The sequence below is a fragment of the Triticum aestivum genome, chromosome 2A (genome assembly GCF_018294505.1).
Source record: "Triticum aestivum cultivar Chinese Spring chromosome 2A, IWGSC CS RefSeq v2.1, whole genome shotgun sequence".
Classification (NCBI taxonomy): domain Eukaryota; kingdom Viridiplantae; phylum Streptophyta; class Magnoliopsida; order Poales; family Poaceae; genus Triticum; species Triticum aestivum.
The window spans coordinates 784,511,150-784,530,375 of NC_057797.1; the positions used below are offsets into that span (position 1 = coordinate 784,511,150).

At 47.8% G+C, this 19,226-nt stretch overlaps 2 protein-coding genes across 2 annotated transcripts; both read left to right on the forward strand.

Annotated features, from left to right (window-relative positions):
* The first annotated feature begins 730 nt into the window (after positions 1 to 730).
* Positions 731 to 2,142, forward strand: LOC123186770 (cysteine-rich repeat secretory protein 38-like). Its single transcript, XM_044598475.1, has 3 exons — positions 731 to 1,581; positions 1,722 to 1,832; positions 1,922 to 2,142. Exons 1-3 carry the CDS (start codon positions 738 to 740, stop codon positions 2,140 to 2,142), a joined length of 1,176 nt encoding a protein of 391 aa, XP_044454410.1. The 5' UTR covers positions 731 to 737.
* A 49-nt stretch (positions 2,143 to 2,191) lies between these two features.
* LOC123186771 (G-type lectin S-receptor-like serine/threonine-protein kinase CES101) lies at positions 2,192 to 4,174 on the forward strand. The gene is made up of 4 exons (XM_044598476.1): positions 2,192 to 2,399; positions 2,911 to 3,148; positions 3,255 to 3,411; positions 3,564 to 4,174. The coding sequence occupies exons 1-4, from the start codon at positions 2,192 to 2,194 to the stop codon at positions 3,903 to 3,905; spliced, it is 945 nt and encodes a 314-aa protein (XP_044454411.1). The 3' UTR covers positions 3,906 to 4,174.
* The last annotated feature ends 15,052 nt before the right edge of the window (positions 4,175 to 19,226 follow it).

Below are 19,226 nucleotides of genomic sequence, written 5' to 3' on the forward strand. Positions count from 1 at the left end.
GTTAAGCATAGAGGATTCTTTGATCCTGATTGTAATTTTATTTCTTGACTGGCGTTCCTTGTGTAAAAACTAGTGTTTTGCTATCTTTTCATTTTTGTTAGGTCGGTGTGTATGGCTTGTAGTATGATCCTTATGATATACATAAATGAGCCACGTATTATCATGCAATAAATATTTAAAAAATTGGCTTTCAACTCAGCATGGTTGTTCCAGGTCGCAGCGGGGTCGTCGGCATTTACACGTGCAGGGTAAAATGAATGCTTGTCAATTTTTTTGAACACTCTATCTTTATGAGCATCTTCAAAAGATTGAGCCGACATATCATCTTGAGATTTATAAAGTTATCCTAGGCGCCTCGTTGTCGACGGGAACATTACCTTCCACTAAAAACGCATCGCCGAAAATCCTGAAATAAATCTACGAATAATGCGAGCACAAGGACTTAAACCTTAATGGACTCGAGACACCACCGTCCCTCTAACATCATCCAACAACCACAGGTTGGTTCGGGAATAGTAGTCAATTGTCATGTATCTCTGCTATGCTTTAGTGGGTATCTAGGTAATCAAATTCCTGCTTGTAGCCTTTGAGTGAACGAACCGTCGCAGAAAAATCGGAAAAGAACAAATGACAGCAACCAACCACCATCGGCTTTCGACTTTGCCGACGCATTTATAAATTTTAAAACGAGAAGAACAAGTTAAGGGGAAGTGCCATTATTCTCCTTTTTCATCACAATGAAAGAGGCCGGCATGGTTGGCGTCATGCCCTGCCTCCTCCTTCTCCTCTTCCTAAAGCCACACGCCATCGCCGCCGCCGCCTACTCGGAGTACTCGTGCAATGGCACCACCGGCAACTACACCGCGAGCGATGCCTTCGGGGCTAACCTCGCGCGCCTCACCGCCGAGCTCCCCACCAACGCCTCCACCTCTCCATCCCTCTACGCCTCGGCGGCCATCGGCACCTCCTCGGATAAAGTCTCCGCCCTCGCGCTCTGCCGGGGTGACATCACGGACGCCAGCACGTGCTCCGGCTGCCTCGACAACGCGTTCCAGCAGCTACGGGCGCTCTGCGCCGGCGAGAGGGATGCGACGTTCTACCACGACCTCTGCACCCTCCGCTACTCCGGCGAGGACTTCCTGGGGCGGCCGGAAGATAACAATCCGGTCATAAACGCCATGGACGTGAACGGGTCGACGTTTGCTGCATGGGACAGCGGGAACGCAACGTCCCGGAGCTTCTTCCTGTCCCTGGTTGGCACTCTATTCGGGGAGATGGCGATGTACGGCTCGTACAATTCCACGGTGCGCCGGTTTGCCAGCGCCGTTATGTACGTCAACCCGCAGCTGCCGACGGTGTACGGCCTGGCGCAGTGCACGCCGGACCTCTCCCCAGGGCAGTGCTGGCAGTGCTTCCAGGGCCTCCAGGAGCAGACGCGCCAGTGGTACGATGGCCGTGAGGGCGGCCGCATCGTCGGCGTCCGGTGCAATATTCGCTATGAAAGCTACCAGTTCTGTGACGGCACGGCCGACGTCAGGATCGGCTTACAGGGTGGCTCATCTTCATCAACAGAAAGCAATGGTAAGGGACAGTGTACTATGTACCTTCTTTTTTTGAAGGGCCATAGAAACATGAGCAACTGGTGGCACTTAATTTGTTGAACTATTTTAGGTTTTCTAGTTATACTATTGTTACATAGTATTTATTTTTGTATCATGCAGGAAGCAAGCACAGAAAGACCCTAATCATCATTCTATGCGTGTCCATTACGGTGTTCTGTTCTATGTTGGTTTGCTGCCTTCTACTCATCAGAAGGCTAAGAAAAGGAGCTGGTGAGGAGAAGACAACACATTGCAACAAAATTTCGTGCTTTTGCTCAACACCATTTAACTCATTACCTGCAATTAAATATCCAATTCAGGAAAGACAAAATTAGAACAAGCACATAAGAGGAACAACTCGACGACAGAGGAGGCACTGAAGCTCTGGAAGATCGAAGAGAGCAGTTCAGAATTCACGTTGTACGACTTCCCTGAGCTCGCTTCTGCCACGGACAATTTCTCCGAAGAGAACAAGCTCGGACAAGGCGGCTTCGGTCCGGTCTACAAGGCAAGTGGATGCGCCATTTACCATGTAATGTGATTGCATCGAACGCAAATCCTTTTGTTATCATTGTGTTTCTTTTCAGGGAATGTTCTCTGATGGAACCGAGGTGGCGGTGAAGAGGCTCGCGGCGCAGTCTGGGCAGGGGCTTGTTGAGTTCAAGAACGAGATCCAGCTCATTGCCAAGCTGCAGCACACGAACCTGGTCAAGCTCGTGGGTTGCTGCGTGCAGGAGGAGGAGAAGATGCTGGTGTACGAGTACATGCCCAACGGAAGCCTAGACTTCTTTATCTTCGGTACATTACAAACTATGTGCAAGAATTTTTCCTAAGGGAAAAGTAGTGGTTGAACCCCACCCCGGTGCACCCATGGTGTACTCACGCAAGTAAACATAAGTACATAACACAATATTTAAAAAAAATCTGAAATTTTGTGAGAATGATCATCAACAAATATTATGGGCACTTGAAGAGTTTGGTGGTCAAATAATATTCGAGAAGCTCTGTACAAAAAAGACAAAATTCTAAACTCTGCTTAAACAGTTCACTTACATTTTGACTAATTTTCAATGATTTTATCTTTTTTGTATAGAACTCCTCGGATGTTATTTAACCAGCAAACTTTGCAAGTGCCTATAACATTTGTTGATGATCATTCCCACAAAATTTTAGAATTTTAAAAAATGTTTTGTTATTTTTTCTTGCATTGGTGCACCGTGAATGCATCGAGTTAGGGTGCAATGTAGACCATCTTCAGTTCTTCCCATGAATGGAATTCCTGGTATGGTAACCACTTTGTGCAATGTAGACCAAGAGCGAGGGCCCTTGTTGGACTGGAAGAAACGGCAGCGCATAATGGAAGGGATCGCGCAGGGGCTCCTGTACCTACACAAGCACTCGCGGGTGCGCATCATTCACCGGGACATGAAGGCCAGCAACATATTGCTGGACAAAGATCTCAACCCCAAGATCTCGGACTTCGGCATGGCCAGGATCTTCGGCTCAAACGTAATGGAGGTCAACACCAACAGGGTCGTCGGCACCTAGTAATTAAGAGAAGCATTTTTACCCCTTTTTTGAATCTTTTTTTGAATGATTTAAAGATTGCTCACCACGCCTGCCTGTCCACGTTTTGTGATGTACTCTATCTAGCGGTTATATGGCACCTGAGTATGCTTCGGAGGGCCTCTTCTCGGTCAAGTCTGACGTCTTCAGCTTTGGTGTGTTGCTGCTGGAGATAGTGAGCGGCAAGAGGAACAGCAGCGGCCACGGCCAACACTACGGAGAATTTGTCAACCTCCTCAGCTACGTAAGCTTCTGCTTTTTAGTTTCATGAGTTAACAAGAACATATATAGCACACGTTTCCGACGAACTTAGACTTTCACATCAGTAACCTAAGCCACTGACAGAAACTATATGTCATTAATTAATTAATGTGGCATACGATTTTTGGACGACAGGCATGGCAGCTGTGGAAGGATGGGAGAGCTTTGGAGCTGGTCGACCCGACGCTGGGCGACTGCAACGAGCAGGTGACGGACATGATGCGGTGCGTCAAGGTGGCGCTGCTTTGCGTGCAGGACAACGCCATGGACCGGCCAACGATGTCAGACGTGACGGCGATGCTGGGCCACGACGGGGTGCCCTTGCTGGACCCGAGATGGCCGCCGCATTTCCACCTCAGGGTCACCAGCGACGATGAAGAGGACCGTGCGGGCAGGTCAGGGACACGGTCGATGCACTTCACCGGATCGTGCAGCACCAACGACATGACCATCAGCACCATCCAAGAAGGGAGGTGATTGCTTTATCCTATTCCTGAGGGAACCACGTGTGTGTCCCCGTGTCTTAGTGATGTGAAAATGAGCACGCACTCCAATAGGGATAGCCACTTTTTACATCACCAGGGCTTAAAAATGATGTTTCAACAGATGATATAGATGTATAAATTTTTACATCACCTATTACTTGTGATGTACTCCCTCTGTAAACTAATATAAAAGCGTTTAGATCACTATTTTACTATTCTAAATGCTCTTATATTAGTTTACGGAGGGAGTAAAATACAACACTTGGAGATACAAATATACATCACATGTGACTGCAGATGTAAACGCGGCAACCGCGCGCCAACCGCAACCGCCGCGTGAAAGTTCCCAACTGCCCCACCACCTTTCCGCCGCCGCCGTCGCTGATCAATTCTTGCCAGCTCCGGCACCACCCCGTGATGCAGCTCATCGGCCTGACTTCCTCTCGACCTTCCCTACCCATTCCCCTCCGCCGCCGGCCGATTCCGGCCATTCCCGCCGCCCCTGGCGAGCTGCAGTGGGAGTGTGGCCCGACCTGCAGCGGGCGCGCGCGAGGTTCTGTCCGGCGGCACTCGATCCGTGCCGCAGTCCATGCCGTGCTCATCGAGGGCCTGCCGAGCGCGTCTGGATTCTTCTCCGCCACGCCATTCGACTCGCGGCCGCTCTCGAGCCTAAAAGGTGGCGGATCGGCCAGCAACGACGCGACGGCCTCGTTCAGCGAGCTGATGGCGATGCAGCGGCGGCAACGGGGCCTGAGCGGAAGCTCATGCTGCTGCCGCTGCAGCTGGAGATCCTGGAGAAGGCGGCCAGAGGTCTGGGCACGCATATTCAGCCGCAGCCATGAGCTTGAGTGGCAGCACCAGGTCACTTGGTCGCTCTCCGCTGCCGGCCGCCGAGCAAATCTAGCGCCAGATGCGCCAGACGCCGATTGAACTTGCTGCCGCTGCTGTCCGGTTGAAGTTGTGAACTTGCTGCTGCTGCTGCTGTCCTGTTCATGCTCTAAACTTGCTGTTGCAGCAGCCGTGTATGTGCGTTGGCTACGGTTGAGAACCAACAGCAGCAGCAGCAGGGTGCACTTTGGTCTGAGAGAGCATCGATCTACATCCAGTTCATTTTAACATGAACATGTGCTAGCAAAGTAAAAATTGTAGATTGTATATTTGTACTCATAGATGACCGATAGAATTTTACTAGTTTTACTAGTAAAATGAAGATTGCTCAAGTTATCTACATTCCATTTAGTTTCAACGTACATATGAGGTCCAGTTTCGACAGTTAAATTCAGTTTCATAGGTTCAGTTTGATTGTTCAAGTTATTTCCACGTCACCTCTTGGAGCAGCGCCGCACGAGCCGGCTTGCGCCGAGCCAGCCTGGAGCTCGCTCTTCTCGGGCCGAGTGATCCGAGCCCTGCGCCCAGGCGAGCTAGAGAATGGGGCTCAGTCCGCGTTTGAAGCAAACTCGGTGTAGCTCGGCAGGCTTGTCGAGGCTAGCCGCGGCTGTTACTGCCATGTGGGGCCACCATCTCGAGTGCCAGACCGGCTGCTGTGGCATCCGGCAGCTTGCAGGTGTCAGCATGGCAACCGTGCAGGTTGTAGCAGTCGGCCGCTGGGGGAGCGAGTTGATTATGCTCCACCATGATCGGCTGTGAGATGACATTTTCTGCCGCGACGACGAGTGGAGCGAGCAGAGCCAGGTCGTAGAGTCCGTCCGTCGGCGACGGTAGCGAGGAGGAGAACACACTTTAGGTGGGGCGGCGAGGAATGGTGGGCCAGCGGCGTGCTGTTGACGGCGGCGAGGAAACCCTACGAAAGCGTTGTTGGCTATGGACCAAGGCAACCTGTTGCCTATGCGCTACATCGCGAGCCAGCCCGAGTCGTGCCAGGCTCGGCTCGAGGTGAAAACAAGCCCAATTCCGCAGCTCGGCTCGGCCTGACTCGCTCCGAACCCACACAAACTCGGGCCGAGCCCAAAAGCTCGAGCTAAGCGTCCAGATTTACAACATCTGTTGAAGTTGGGTGTTTTTTGATGATGTAAAGAACACTTTTTGGTGATGTTAATTATACATCTAGCACTTTTACATCTTCAAATATATATTATTTATTGAAGATGCTCTTATATATATTGTAAACTTGGATTTGGAGATTCAGAGAGATTGGGGAGTACAATTATATCTACTGGCTGAGTGAGCTGTTTACTTTCTTTGACGTTGCATCTACAGCTATATATATGGGGTGGAACTGCATGGTGGGCTTATAGGGTGGAACTCCGATGAAACTATCAGAAAACATTTGATGAAATATTCATGTCAATTGTAACTTACATCCAATATAAATATACATAGACACCGTGACCTACTTTACACAAACCCTACAGCTTACAGAACTATTCGGAAAGCTTCTTAGAAAACACTACACGGAAAATATGTCCAATGAAGTGGATCGTATCAAATTTATATACACCAAACTACTCCACTGCACAATCATCTAGCCATGGTTTCCGATTTGAACTTAAAGTTAACCATGACCAAATCCACACGGCATCCACATTACTAACACTGTATCTTTGCTCCTGGAACCTGTTCTCTGAAACAACATTGGTAGCAGCCAAGTAGTAGTGTTCTCTATCCATCTATCTATCTATCTATCTATCTATCTATCATATACTAAAAGCAAAATGCGGGTAAAAATGGAGAAATATGCAAGAAAATCTCACAAATAAGCAGAAACATCCTTCCGTCAAAATTTATACGCTGCCACAATTAATAAAATTTAACCGTTGATTTTCATTAATCTATTTCCATCTGAATTATCACGTCCCGTACCCGATCACCATCGATCAGTCCATCATCAATCGAATAAAAAGAACTTCTAGGGTAGATTTTCATAAGCCTACCCCAAGCCGGCCGAAGCACAATCCGCACAGCCGGAGGCCATCACCATAAGTCCAGAACGCATCACGAGCGAGGAGAGACAGGGCTCGCATCTGGCTGGGGAGATGCCCAAATCAACACAGTTTGGGGACCGGAGACATCAAAATACGGACGATCAGCTCACATCTGGCTGGAAGCACATGAGGTAGCGCCCCTAATCGCCCTAATCAAATCGATATCTCACGTCATATTTACATGTACCCAGCCTAACGACCGGCGGCGGCGATCCCCTTGTACGCAACTACGTGGCCCAAAAATCCAAAATAGAACTTCAGTTTTATCTTCAGTTAGAAAAATCACTACCGGGTACGTAACTAGCAAAACTCCAGGCCTCCAGGGTAGGATGAGGTATATTTTACGACTAGCTTCTACGAGTACAACACTAAGTGAGCTACGGTTTGTATTATATGGTTTGTATGATATGATAAATTGCCCAATTCTCTAACTGTAGGAAGGAACGGAACATGTTTGCATAGTTCTTTGAATTTGATTACAAGGTAGTTATTTTTCATTATTACTGATGAAGCGCTAATTTGCATGTGCGACAGATTTAGGAGATGGCAAAAATTATTGGCGCATATATCGAGGTTGTGCGTGACAAGAACATATCCAGTTTACCCATGCTTTAAAATGTCCCCACCTAAAAGTCACAAAAGGAATCTAAAACAATTCATGACATGGGCATTGCATATGACAATCATTTCAAGAAATTTCAAATCATAGCTTGAGAAAGAAAAACAACAGTTCGTCCTATGAAGTGGTATTAATGGGTTCTATCACAACCCATCAACTTTTATTCCTAGCATGATTTTTACTTTTTCATTCTCAAGGTGCAAGTAAAATTCTAAAGTGAAAATTTGTGAAATGATAGACTGATGTCGTCTACTCAGTTACTTTTCCTTGTGGTACTCAATTATTTTCAGATTTTTTTTAAGACTTCTAGATGGTGTTTTCGCGCTCGGATGCACTGGGTATCTTGCGCATGCACGTCGGCAAAATCGGGCAAGTTGACTTCTTTCTTGCACACGTCCCAGCTGGCAGGCTCCCAAATGGTCTAGCCACAATACATGAATCTATGCCGAGGGCCTGAAGCCATTGGCAAATAAACAAATGCCCTCGGCAACTACCCGTCGGCAAAGCCCACGTGGCCGTCGGCACATGGACGGTTGCCAATGGTTTAGCGACGGCCATCAGCGCGGGACGGCCATCGAAATAATTGAGTTTGTCCATGAGACGTACCCGCCACCACCCCTCCATTAAAGGCCCCCTCCCTCCCCCTCTTCTTTGCCCCTCCACCACCCCTCCATTAGAGCCCCCTCCCTCCCCCTCTTCTTTGCCCTCCACCACCCCCCTTTTCTTTGTGCCCTCCATCACCACCCCCTCCATTAATGCCCTCCATCCCACTCTTCTTTGCCCTCCTCCCCCTTCCATTAATGCCTTCCCTCTTCTCTCCCTCTCCTCTCCCACTATCTCCCTAGCTCTCTCTCTCTCTCCCTAGCCAGCTAGCTAGTTGGAGCTATATACCTAGAGCTACTAGGTAATTGAGAAGAAAGGTGCTTGATATCCCTCTCGGCACATAGGTGAGCAAAAAATAAGGTGTTTGTGTGGATAGGACCGAAACTATATATATATATATGAGCGATATGAGAATATATATACCGAATTGTGTGTTGCATAATTTGAGTTGCCTACATTGTGTATTTGATGAAATAATGTGGGTGACATGAGTTGCCTATGTTTTGCCGAAATGTCGATTCAATTCCGTTTCGGCGAATTTCGGGCAAACTCAATATGTCCTATGTTTAGGAAAGGTCATGCTGAATTTTTGTATGAATTTGATCCATGCATGCATATATACATGGTTATAATATTTGCTCCACGCGCAGGTGATCATGATGGTCAATGGAAGGATGGTGGAAAGATACTGGCAATCCGCTGTGGACGACATGTATGAAAAAAGACTGAAGATGTCCGTGTCAAAAATGCAAAGGAATAGTCAGGCTCGACCCCTTTGAGGGTGGCACATTCAAGGCGCACCTGCTCATGCATGGTTTCATGCATGGCCATACTCGGTGGATAAGTGAAGATGATGATGATGATGATGAGGATGTCGGCGGGGCAGGAAATAACGACATGGGGCCACCAGACGAGGAGATGACCGATTATGTGCCCGAAGAGGAAGACGGCCTCGGAAATGTCGATGGCGAAGAGGCAGTTCAAGGAGAAGAAGACGCGGACACGCCGCCGTCTTCGTCGGTACTAAGTTCAGCCATGCGGGACCCGCATGTTCGAGACCCGCTTCGCTAGAAGAGGACTAGCGATAGAGCTGCTTCTAGAGAGGAGGTTGTTGGGGAACATAGTAATTTCAAAAAAAAATCCTACGCACATGCAAGACCATGGTGATGCATAGCAACGAGAGGGGAGAGTGTTGTCCACATACCCTCGTAGACCGACAGCGGAAGCGTTATGACAACGCGGTTGATGTAGTCATACGTCTTCACGGCCCGACCGATCAAGCACCGAAACTACGGCACCTCCGAGTTCTAGCACACGTTCAGCTCGATGACGATCCCCGGAGTCCGATCCAGCAAAGCGTCGGGGAAGAGTTCTGTCAGCACGACGGCGTGGTGACAATCTTGATGTTCTACCATCGCAGGGTTTCGCCTAAGCACCGCTACGATATGACCGAGGTGGAATATGGTGGAAGGGGGCACCGCACACGGCTAAGGATTGATCACGAAGATCAACTTGTGTGTCTTGGGGTGCCCCCTCGCCCCCGTATATAAAGGAGGGAGGGGGAGGCGCGGCCGGCCCTCTAGGGGTGCGCCTGGAGGAGTCCTACTCCCATCGGGAGTAGGACTCCCCCCTCTTGCCTTGTTGGAGAAGGAAAGGGGAAGGGGGAAAGAGGAAAGGGGGGTGCCGCCCCCCTTCCTTGTCCTATTCGGACTAGGGGGAGGGGGCGCGCGGCCTGCCCTGGCCAGCCCTCCTCTTCTCCCATAGGGCCCATGTAGGCCCATTAACTCCCGGGGGGGTGGTTCCGGTAACCCCCCGGTACTCCGGTAAAATCCCGATTTCACCCGGAACGATTCCGATATCCAAATATAGGCTTCCAATATATCAATCTTTATGTCTCAACCATTTCGAGACTCCTCATCATGTCCGTGATCACATCCGGGACTCCGAACAACCTTCGGTACATCAAAACATATAAACTCATAATGAAACTGTCATCGTAACGTTAAGCGTGCGGACCCTACGGGTTCGAGAACAATGTAGACATGACCGAGACACGTCTCCGGTCAATAACCAATAGCGGAACCTGGATGCTCATATTGGCTCCCACATATTCTACGAAGATATTTATCGGTCAGACCGCATAACAACATACGTTGTTCCCTTTGTCATTGGTATGTTACTTGCCCGAGATTCGATCGTCGGTATCTCAATACCTAGTTCAATCTCTTTACCAGCAAGTCTCTTTACTCGTTCCGTAATACATCATCTCGCAACTAACTCATTAGTTGCATTGCTTGCAAGGCTTAGGTGATGTGCATTACCGAGAGGACCTAGAGATACCTCTCCGACAATCAGAGTGACAAATCCTAATCTCGAAATACGCCAACCCAACATGTACCTTCGGAGACACCTGTAGAGATCCTTTATAATCACCCAGTTACGTTGTGACGTTTGGTAGCACACAAAGTGTTCCTTCGGTAAACGGGAGTTGCATAATCTCATAGTCATAGGAACATGTATAAGTCATGAAGAAAGCAATAGCAACATACTAAACGATCAAGTGCTAAGCTAACGGATTGGGTCAAGTCAATCACATTATTCTCCTAATGATGTGATCCCATTAATCAAATAACAACTCATGTCTATGGTTAGGAAACATAACCATCTTTGATCAACGAGCTAGTCAAGTAGAGGCATACTAGTGACACTCTGTTTGTCTATGTATTCACACAAGTATTATGTTTCCGGTTAATACAATTCTAGCATGAATAATAAGCATTTATCATGATATAAGGAAATAAATAATAACTATATTAGCTTTCAAAAAAATAATAACTATATTATTGCCTCTAGGGCATATTTCCATCAGTCTCCCACTTGCACTAGAGTCAATAATCTAGATTACACAGTAATGATTCTAACAACCATGGAGCCTTGGTGTTGATCATGTTTTGCTCGTGGAAGAGGCTTAGTCAACGGGTCTGCCACATTCAGATCCGTATGTATCTTGCAAATCTCTATGTCTCCCACCTGGACTAGATCCCGGATGGAATTGAAGCGTCTCTTGATGTGCTTGGTTCTCTTGTGAAATCTGGATTCCTTTGCCAAGGCAATTGCACCAGTATTTTCACAAAAGATTTTCATTGGACCCGATGCACTAGGTATGACACCTAGATCGGATATGAACTCCTTCATCCAGACTCCTTTGTTTGCTGCTTCCGAAGCATCTATGTACTCCGCTTCACATGTAGATCCCGCCACGACGCTTTGTTTTGAACTACACCAACTGACAGCTCCACCGTTTAATGTAAACACGTATCCGGTTTGCGATTTAGAATCATCCGGATCAGTGTCAAAGCTTGCATCAATGTAACCATTTACAATGAGCTCTTTGTCACCTCCATATACGAGAAACATATCCTTAGTCCTTTTCAGGTATTTCAGGATGTTCTTGACCGCTGTCCAGTGATCCACTCCTGGATTACTTTGGTACCTCCCTGCTAGACTTATAGCAAGGCACACATCAGGTCTGTTACACAGCATTGCATACATGATAGAGCCTATGGCTGAAGCATAGGGAACTTCTTTCATTTTCTCTCTATCTTCTGCAGTGGTCGGGCATTGAGTCTTACTCAACTTCACACCTTGTAACACAGGCAAGAACCCTTTCTTTGCTTGATCCATTTTGAACTTCTTCAAAATTTTGTCAAGGTATGTGCTTTGTGAAAGTCCAATTAAGCCTCTTGATCTATCTCTATAGATCTTAATGTTGGAGAACGTAGTAATTTCAAAATTTTCCTACGCACACGCAAGATCATGGTGATGCATAGCAACGAGAGGGGAGAGTGTTGTCTACGTACCAACGCAGACCGACTGCGGAAGCGATCACACAACATAGAGGAAGTAGTCGTACGTCTTCTTCCCGATCCGACCGATCCAAGCACCGTTACTCCGGCACCTCCGAGTTCTTAGCACACGTACAGCTCGATGACGATCCCCGGGCTCCGATCCAGCAAAGCTTCGGGGAGGAGTTCCGTCAGCACGATGGCGTGGTGACGATCTTGATGTTCTACCGACGCAGGGCTTCGCCTAAGCACTACAACGATATGATCGAGGTGGAATTTGGTGGCAGGGGGCACCGCACACGGCTAAGGAACGATCACCAAGGATCAACTTGTGTGTCATGGGGTGCCCCCTGCCCCTGTATATAAAGGATGAGAGGGGAAGAGCTGGCCGGCCAAGCTAGGAGGCGCAGGAGGAGTCCTACTCCTACCGGGAGTAGGACTCCCCCCCCCCAATCCTATTCCTAATAGGACTCTCAAGTGGAAAGAGAGGGAGAGAGGTGGCCGGCCCCTTCTCCTAGTCCTAATAGGACTAGGGGGGAGGGGGAGGCGCACAGCCCTTGTGGGCTGCCCTTTCACCTTTCCACTAAGGCCCATGTTGGCCCATTTGGCTCCCGGGGGGTTCCGGTAACCCTCCCGGTAATCCGGTAAAATCCTGATTTCACCCGGAACACTTCCGATGTCCAAACATAGGCTTCCAATATATCAATCTTAACGTCTCGACCATTTCGAGACTCCTCGTCATGTCCGTGATCACATCCGGGACTCCGAACAACCTTCGGTACATCAAAATGCATAAACTCATAATAACCGTCATCGTAACCTTAAGCGTGCGGACCCTACGGTTCGAGAACAATGTAGACATGACCGAGACACGTCTCCGGTCAATAACCAATAGCGGGACCTGGATGCCCATATTGGCTCCTACATATTCTACGAAGATCTTTATCGGTCAGACCACATAACAACATACGTTGTTCCCTTTGTCATCGGTATGTTACTTGCCCGAGATTCGATCGTCGGTATCCAATACCTAGTTCAATCTCGTTACCGGCAAGTCTCTTTACTCGTTCCGTAATACATCATCTCACAACTAACTCATTAGTTGCAGTGCTTGCAAGGCTTAAGTGATGTGTATTACCGAGAGGGCCCAGAGATACCTCTCCGACAATCGGAGTGACAAATCCTAATCTCGAAATACGCCAACCCAACATCTACCTTTGGAGACACCTGTAGTACTCCTTTATAATCACCCAGTTACGTTGTGACGTTTGGTAGTACCCAAAGTGTTCCTCCGGTAAACGAGAGTTGCATAATCTCATAGTTATAGGAACATGTATAAGTCATGAAGAAAGCAATAGCAACATACTAAACGATCGTGTGCTAAGCTAATGGAATGGGTCATGTCAATCAGATCATTCAACTAATGATGTGACCTCGTTAATCAAATAACAACTCTTTTGTCCATGGTTAGGAAACATAACCATCTTTGATTAACGAGCTAGTCAAGTAGAGGCATACTAGTGACACTCTGTTTGTCTATGTATTCACACATGTATTATGTTTCCGGTTAATACAATTCTAGCATGAATAATAAACATTTATCATGATATAAGGAAATAAATAATAACTTTATTATTGCCTCTAGGGCATATTTCCTTCACTTAATGCCCAATATGTAAGCAGCTTCACCAAGGTCTTTCATTGTAAAACTCTTATTCAAGTATCCCTTTATGCTATCCAAAATTCTATATCATTTCCAATCAGCAATATGTCATCCACATATAATATTAGAAATGCTACAGAGCTCCCACTCACTTTCTTGTAAATACAGGCTTCTCCAAAAGTCTGTACAAAACCAAATGCTTTGATCACACTGTCAAAGCGTTTATTCCAACTCCGAGAGGCTTGCACCAGTCCATAAATGGATCGCTGGAGCTTGCACACTTTGTTAGCTCCCTTTGGATCGACAAAACCTTCCGGTTGCATCATATACAACTCTTCTTCCAGAAATCCATTCAAGAATGTAGTTTTGACATCCATCTGCCATATTTCATAATCATAAAATGCGGCAATCGCTAACATGATTCGGACAAACTTAAGCATCGCTACGGGTGAGAAGGTCTCATCGTAGTCAATCCCTTGAACTTGTCGAAAACCTTTTGCAACAAGTCGAGCTTTGTAGACAGTAACATTACCGTCAGCGTCAGTCTTCTTCTTGAAGATCCATTTATTTTCAATTGCTTGCCGATCATCGGGAAAGTCAACCAACGTCCACACTTTGTTCTCATACATGGATCCCATCTCAGATTTCATGGCCTCAAGCCATTTTGCGGAATCTGGGCTCACCATCGCTTCTTCATAGTTTGTAGGTTCATCATGATCTAGTAGCATGACTTCCAGAACAGGATTACCGTACCACTCTGGTGCGGATCTTACTCTGGTTGATCTATGTGGTTCAGTAGTAACTTGATCTGAAGTTTCATGATCATCATCATTAGCTTCCTCGCTAATTGGTGTAGGTGTCACAGAAACCCGTTTCTGTGATGTACTACCTTGAAATAAGGGAGCAGGTACAGTTACCTCATCAAGTTCTACTTTCCTCCCACTCACTTCTTTCGAGAGAAACTCCTTCTCTATAAAGGATCCATTCTTAGCAACGAATGTCTTGCCTTCGGATCTATGATAGAAGGTGTACCCAACTGTCTCCTTTGGGTATCCTATGAAGACACATTTCTCCGATTTGGGTTCAAGCTTATTAGGTTGAAGCTTTTTCACATAAGCATCGCAGCCCCAAACTTTGAGAAAAGACAACTTTGGTTTGTTGCCAAACCATAATTCATAATGCGTCGTCTCAACGGATTTTGATGGTGCCCTATTTAACGTGAATGCAGCCGTCTCTAAAGCATAACCCCAAAATGATAGCGGTAAATCTATAAGAGACATCATAGATCGCACCATATCAAGTAAAGTACGATTACGACGTTCGGACACACCATTACGCTGTGGTGTTCCGGGTGGCGTGAGTTGCGAAACTATTCCACATTGTTTCAAATGTAGACCAAACTGGTAACTCAAATATTCTCCTCCACGATCAGATCGTAGAAACTTTATTTTCTTGTTACGATGATTTTCAACTTCACTCTGAAATTCTTTGAACTTTTCAAATGTTTCAGACTTATGTTTCATTAAGTAGATATACCCATATCTGCTTAAATCATCTATGAAGGTGAGAAAATAACGATATCCGCCACGAGCTTCAACATTCATCGGACCACATATATCTGTATGTATGATTTCCAACAAATCTGTTGCTCTCTACATAGTATCGGAGAACGACATTTTAGCCATCTTGCCCATGAGGCACGGTTCGCAAGTACCAGGTGATTCATAATCAAGTGATTCCGAAAGTCCATCTGTATGGAGTTTCTTCATGCGCTTTACACCGATATGTCCTAAATGGCAGTGCCACAAATAAGTTGCACTATCATTATCAACTCTGCATCTTTTGACTTCAACATTATGAATATGTGTATGACTACTATCGAGATTCATTAAAAATAGACCATAGAAGATATTACTCATATAAATAGAACAACCATTATTCTCTGATTTAAATGAATAACCGTCTCACATCAAACAAGATCCAGATATGATGTTCATGCTTAACGCTGGCACCAAATAACAATTATTTAGGTCTAATACTAATCCCGAAGGTAGGTGTAGAGGTAGCGTGCCGACAGCGATCACATCTAGGGATGGCAATGGGGACAATCCCCTATGGGGATACCTACAACATCCCCATCCCCATCTATTCCCTATCATCCCATCCCCATCCCCGTTTACATGACTGGGGATGAAATTTCCCCATACCCATGCCCCACTAGGGAACGGGGCCCCATTAGGGTCCCCATCCACATAAACAAATACTCATATACATAATATGACACCCTATAATCAACATACATAAATGGTGTTGTCCTTGTCCTGCTAATGCCTATCTAGGTCGTACTTACTTCTTGGTCATGGTGGCAGCTGAGGTGAGGACGTGAGATAAGTTTAAGGTTTTTTTCAGAGCTTTTTTTTGTTTTCGCAAGTTTCTTTGTGAATATTTTAAGGTTGACCGCTGTGTCACAGTTACTAACCGGGTCCCCGATGGGTATTGGGTCTGGGGAATAGGATATCGTCCCCATCCCCGTTGTACCCTATGGGGAATAAATTAGTTTTGTAAATATCCCCACGAGGATGTTTTTCGCCAATCCCCACCCCTAATAGATGAAATCCCCATGGGTTTGGCGGGTATGCACTACTGGAATCAGGTACTTTGCCATCTGCCAGCTCTTTGCCGTCAGCTAGCAGACGGCAAAGAAGCTCGTTGCCATCAGCTACCAAAAAGCAGACGGCAAAGAACTGGCTGATGGCAAAGACCTAATTTGCCATCAGCCAGTTCTTTGCCGTCGGTTAGCGGACGGCAAAGAGGGAGGGGGCCCCACTGACGAGCTGCTTAAAAAAAACCTAACGGCCCCCCTCTTTGCCATCCGCTAGCAGACGGCAAAGAGAAAATAAGCGGACGACAAAGGGGGCGGACAGCAAAGAGGGAGGGGCCCCACTAACATTAACGGCCGCGCCCCACCCCGCCCCCTCTCTCTCTCTTTCTCTTCTTCACACGCGCGCCGCCGCCCCGTCGCCCCACCACCCCGCACGCCGCCCCACCGCCCCCACCCCGTCGCCACTGCCGCCCGGCGCGCACCGGCCCCCCGCCCCGTCGCCCTCGTCGCCCCCGCCGCCTCCGCCGCCCTGCCGTCTGGGCGCCGCCGCGCCCCGGCCCCCGCGCCCCACCGCCCCGGCCGGGCCCGGCCCCGTCGCCACTGCCGCACGGCGCTGCCGCCCCAGGCCGCACCGCCCCCCTCCTCCGCCGCCACAGGCCGCCCCGCCCCCCTCCTCCACCCCAGATGAGCTCTGCCTCCTTTTTTTTCCTTTTTTTGTTTTTTTGTTTTAGGTTTATGTTTAGTTTAGATTTAGTTTTAGGTTTATATGTTTAGTTTTAGTTTAGTTTTAGGTTTAGATTTAGTTTTTTCCTTTTTCTTCTGTTTTTTAGTTTTAGGTTAGGTTTAGTTTAGTTTTAGGAAAGAAGAAGAAGAGAAAAAGAGGAGAGGAGATGAAGAAGAAGAGGAAAAAGGAAAGGAAGAAGAAGAAGAGGAGGAGGAGAAGAAAAAAGAAGAAGAGGAAGAAGAAGAAGAAGAAAAAAGAGGAGAGGAGGAGAAGAAGAAGAGGAAAAGGGAAGAAGAAGAAGAAGAAGAAGAAGAAGAAGAAGAAGAAGAAGAAGAAGAAGAAGAAGAAGAAGAAGAAGAAGAAGAAGAAGAAGAAGAAGAAGAAGAAGGAAAAAAGGAAGAAAAGGAAGAGGAGGAATAAGAAGAAAAGGAAAAAAGAGGGGGAAAACCCGACCTGACACGGTACCCCGACCCTGACCCGGCACCCCGACACGACCCCCCGACCCCGACACCCCGACCCCGACCCCGACCCCGACCCCAACACCCCGACCCCGAGCCTGACCCGACACCCCGACCTCGACACCGACACGGCACCCCGACCCCGACCCGGCACCCCGAGACCCGACACCCCGACACCAAGAACCCGACCCCAACACCCCGACCCCGAGCCTGACCCGACACCCCGACCCCGACACCGACACGGCACCCCGACCCCGACCCGGCACCCCGACCCGACATCCCGACCCCGAGACCCCGACCCCGACCCTGACATCCCAATCGACCCCGAGCCTGACCCGACACCCCGACCCCGAGCCTGACCCGACACCCCGACCCCGACACCACACCCCGACCCCGAAACAGCACCCCGAACCCGACACGACACTACCCCGACACCGACACGACACCCCGACCCCCCGACCCCAAAACAGCACCTCGACCCCGACACGGCACCCCGACACCGACACGACACCCCGACCCCCGACACCTCCCAAAAAGGTGTTCTTTGGCCTTGCAGAGGCCGACGGGGTCATATATTTGTGAATTATTAGTTAGGTCATATATTTTTCGATTTTGTTATGAAAAACATCATATCTAATTATGTTGATCGGGTAGTTTTAAATGTGCAGTTGTTTCATCGCTGCGAGGTTTGGTGTTCGACGACCTCGCCGTGCGTTTGACGAGCTCTGCCCCTTCGCTCGTGGGTGAGCACAAATGACATGTCCTCCTCCCCCATTAATTATTTGATCTATTCCGATGAAACTTGATAGCTAGCTATATATGTGTCTTGAATCATCAGTATGCGTAACCAATATGTGTCTCCCATTCGAAAGCGTCATAGTTATAAATATGCATGCATTTGCATATTTATAACCTTGATTCTTTCGAATTGTCCAACGCTATCCATGGACAGCCCGAGTATGTGTAGATTGGGTTCGTTTTCCCATATGCTTTGCTTCGGATCCGACGCATAAATTTCATCAGTGCCTCCCCTGTTGTTCTCCGGGTACACATCCTCTTTGTTTATTGCAAAGACGTGTATCAGGAGAACAGCGGGGAGGTGCTGCCGAAATTTTGCGTCGGATCCGGAGCATAGCATGGGAAAATGAACCCAATCTACACATACACCGGTGGGATTAGGACCTATCATTACCTATTAGAGTGTAGGTTGCATGGACGTAACAAAATTGACAAAGTAGATCAACTGATGAATATATACATGGTGAATTACATATATAATTGTTGTGTGTCCAGTAGCTCTGAAAGTCAAGATGAGTGACCATGCGTGGATGTATACCGGTCACACTGGTCAGAACAAATGGAGCGTTGAATGGTTCAGAAAAACCAAGGGGTTTGTGCAAGCCGCATTTGCAAATGGCCAGAAGAAAACCTGGTGCCCCTGTTTCCGGTGCGGCAATTGGGAAAAGAAGACAGAGGCTAAAATGGGCAAACACCTGCAGAAGAGTGGTTTTACGCCCGATTATACGGTGTGGACATTTCATGGTGAGTCCGCCCAACATGACCGAGCTGAGGTGGATCGTTGTCGCACCGACGAGCATGGTACCGGGATGGAAAACATGGTGCAAGACTATGATGATGCTCGGGATCCGGACGAGGAGATGGAGGAATCTGCAAAGGCCTTCAATGAAATGTTGGAGTCTTCAAAACGTCCGCTCCACGAGCACACTGAGCTTTGTCAGTTGGATGCCATCTCACAAGTAATGGCTCTAAAGGCTTAGTTCAACTTGGGCAGAGAATGCTATGACGCAGTTATGACAGTATTTGGACGCTTTCTACCCAAAGGCCATGTAATGCCTG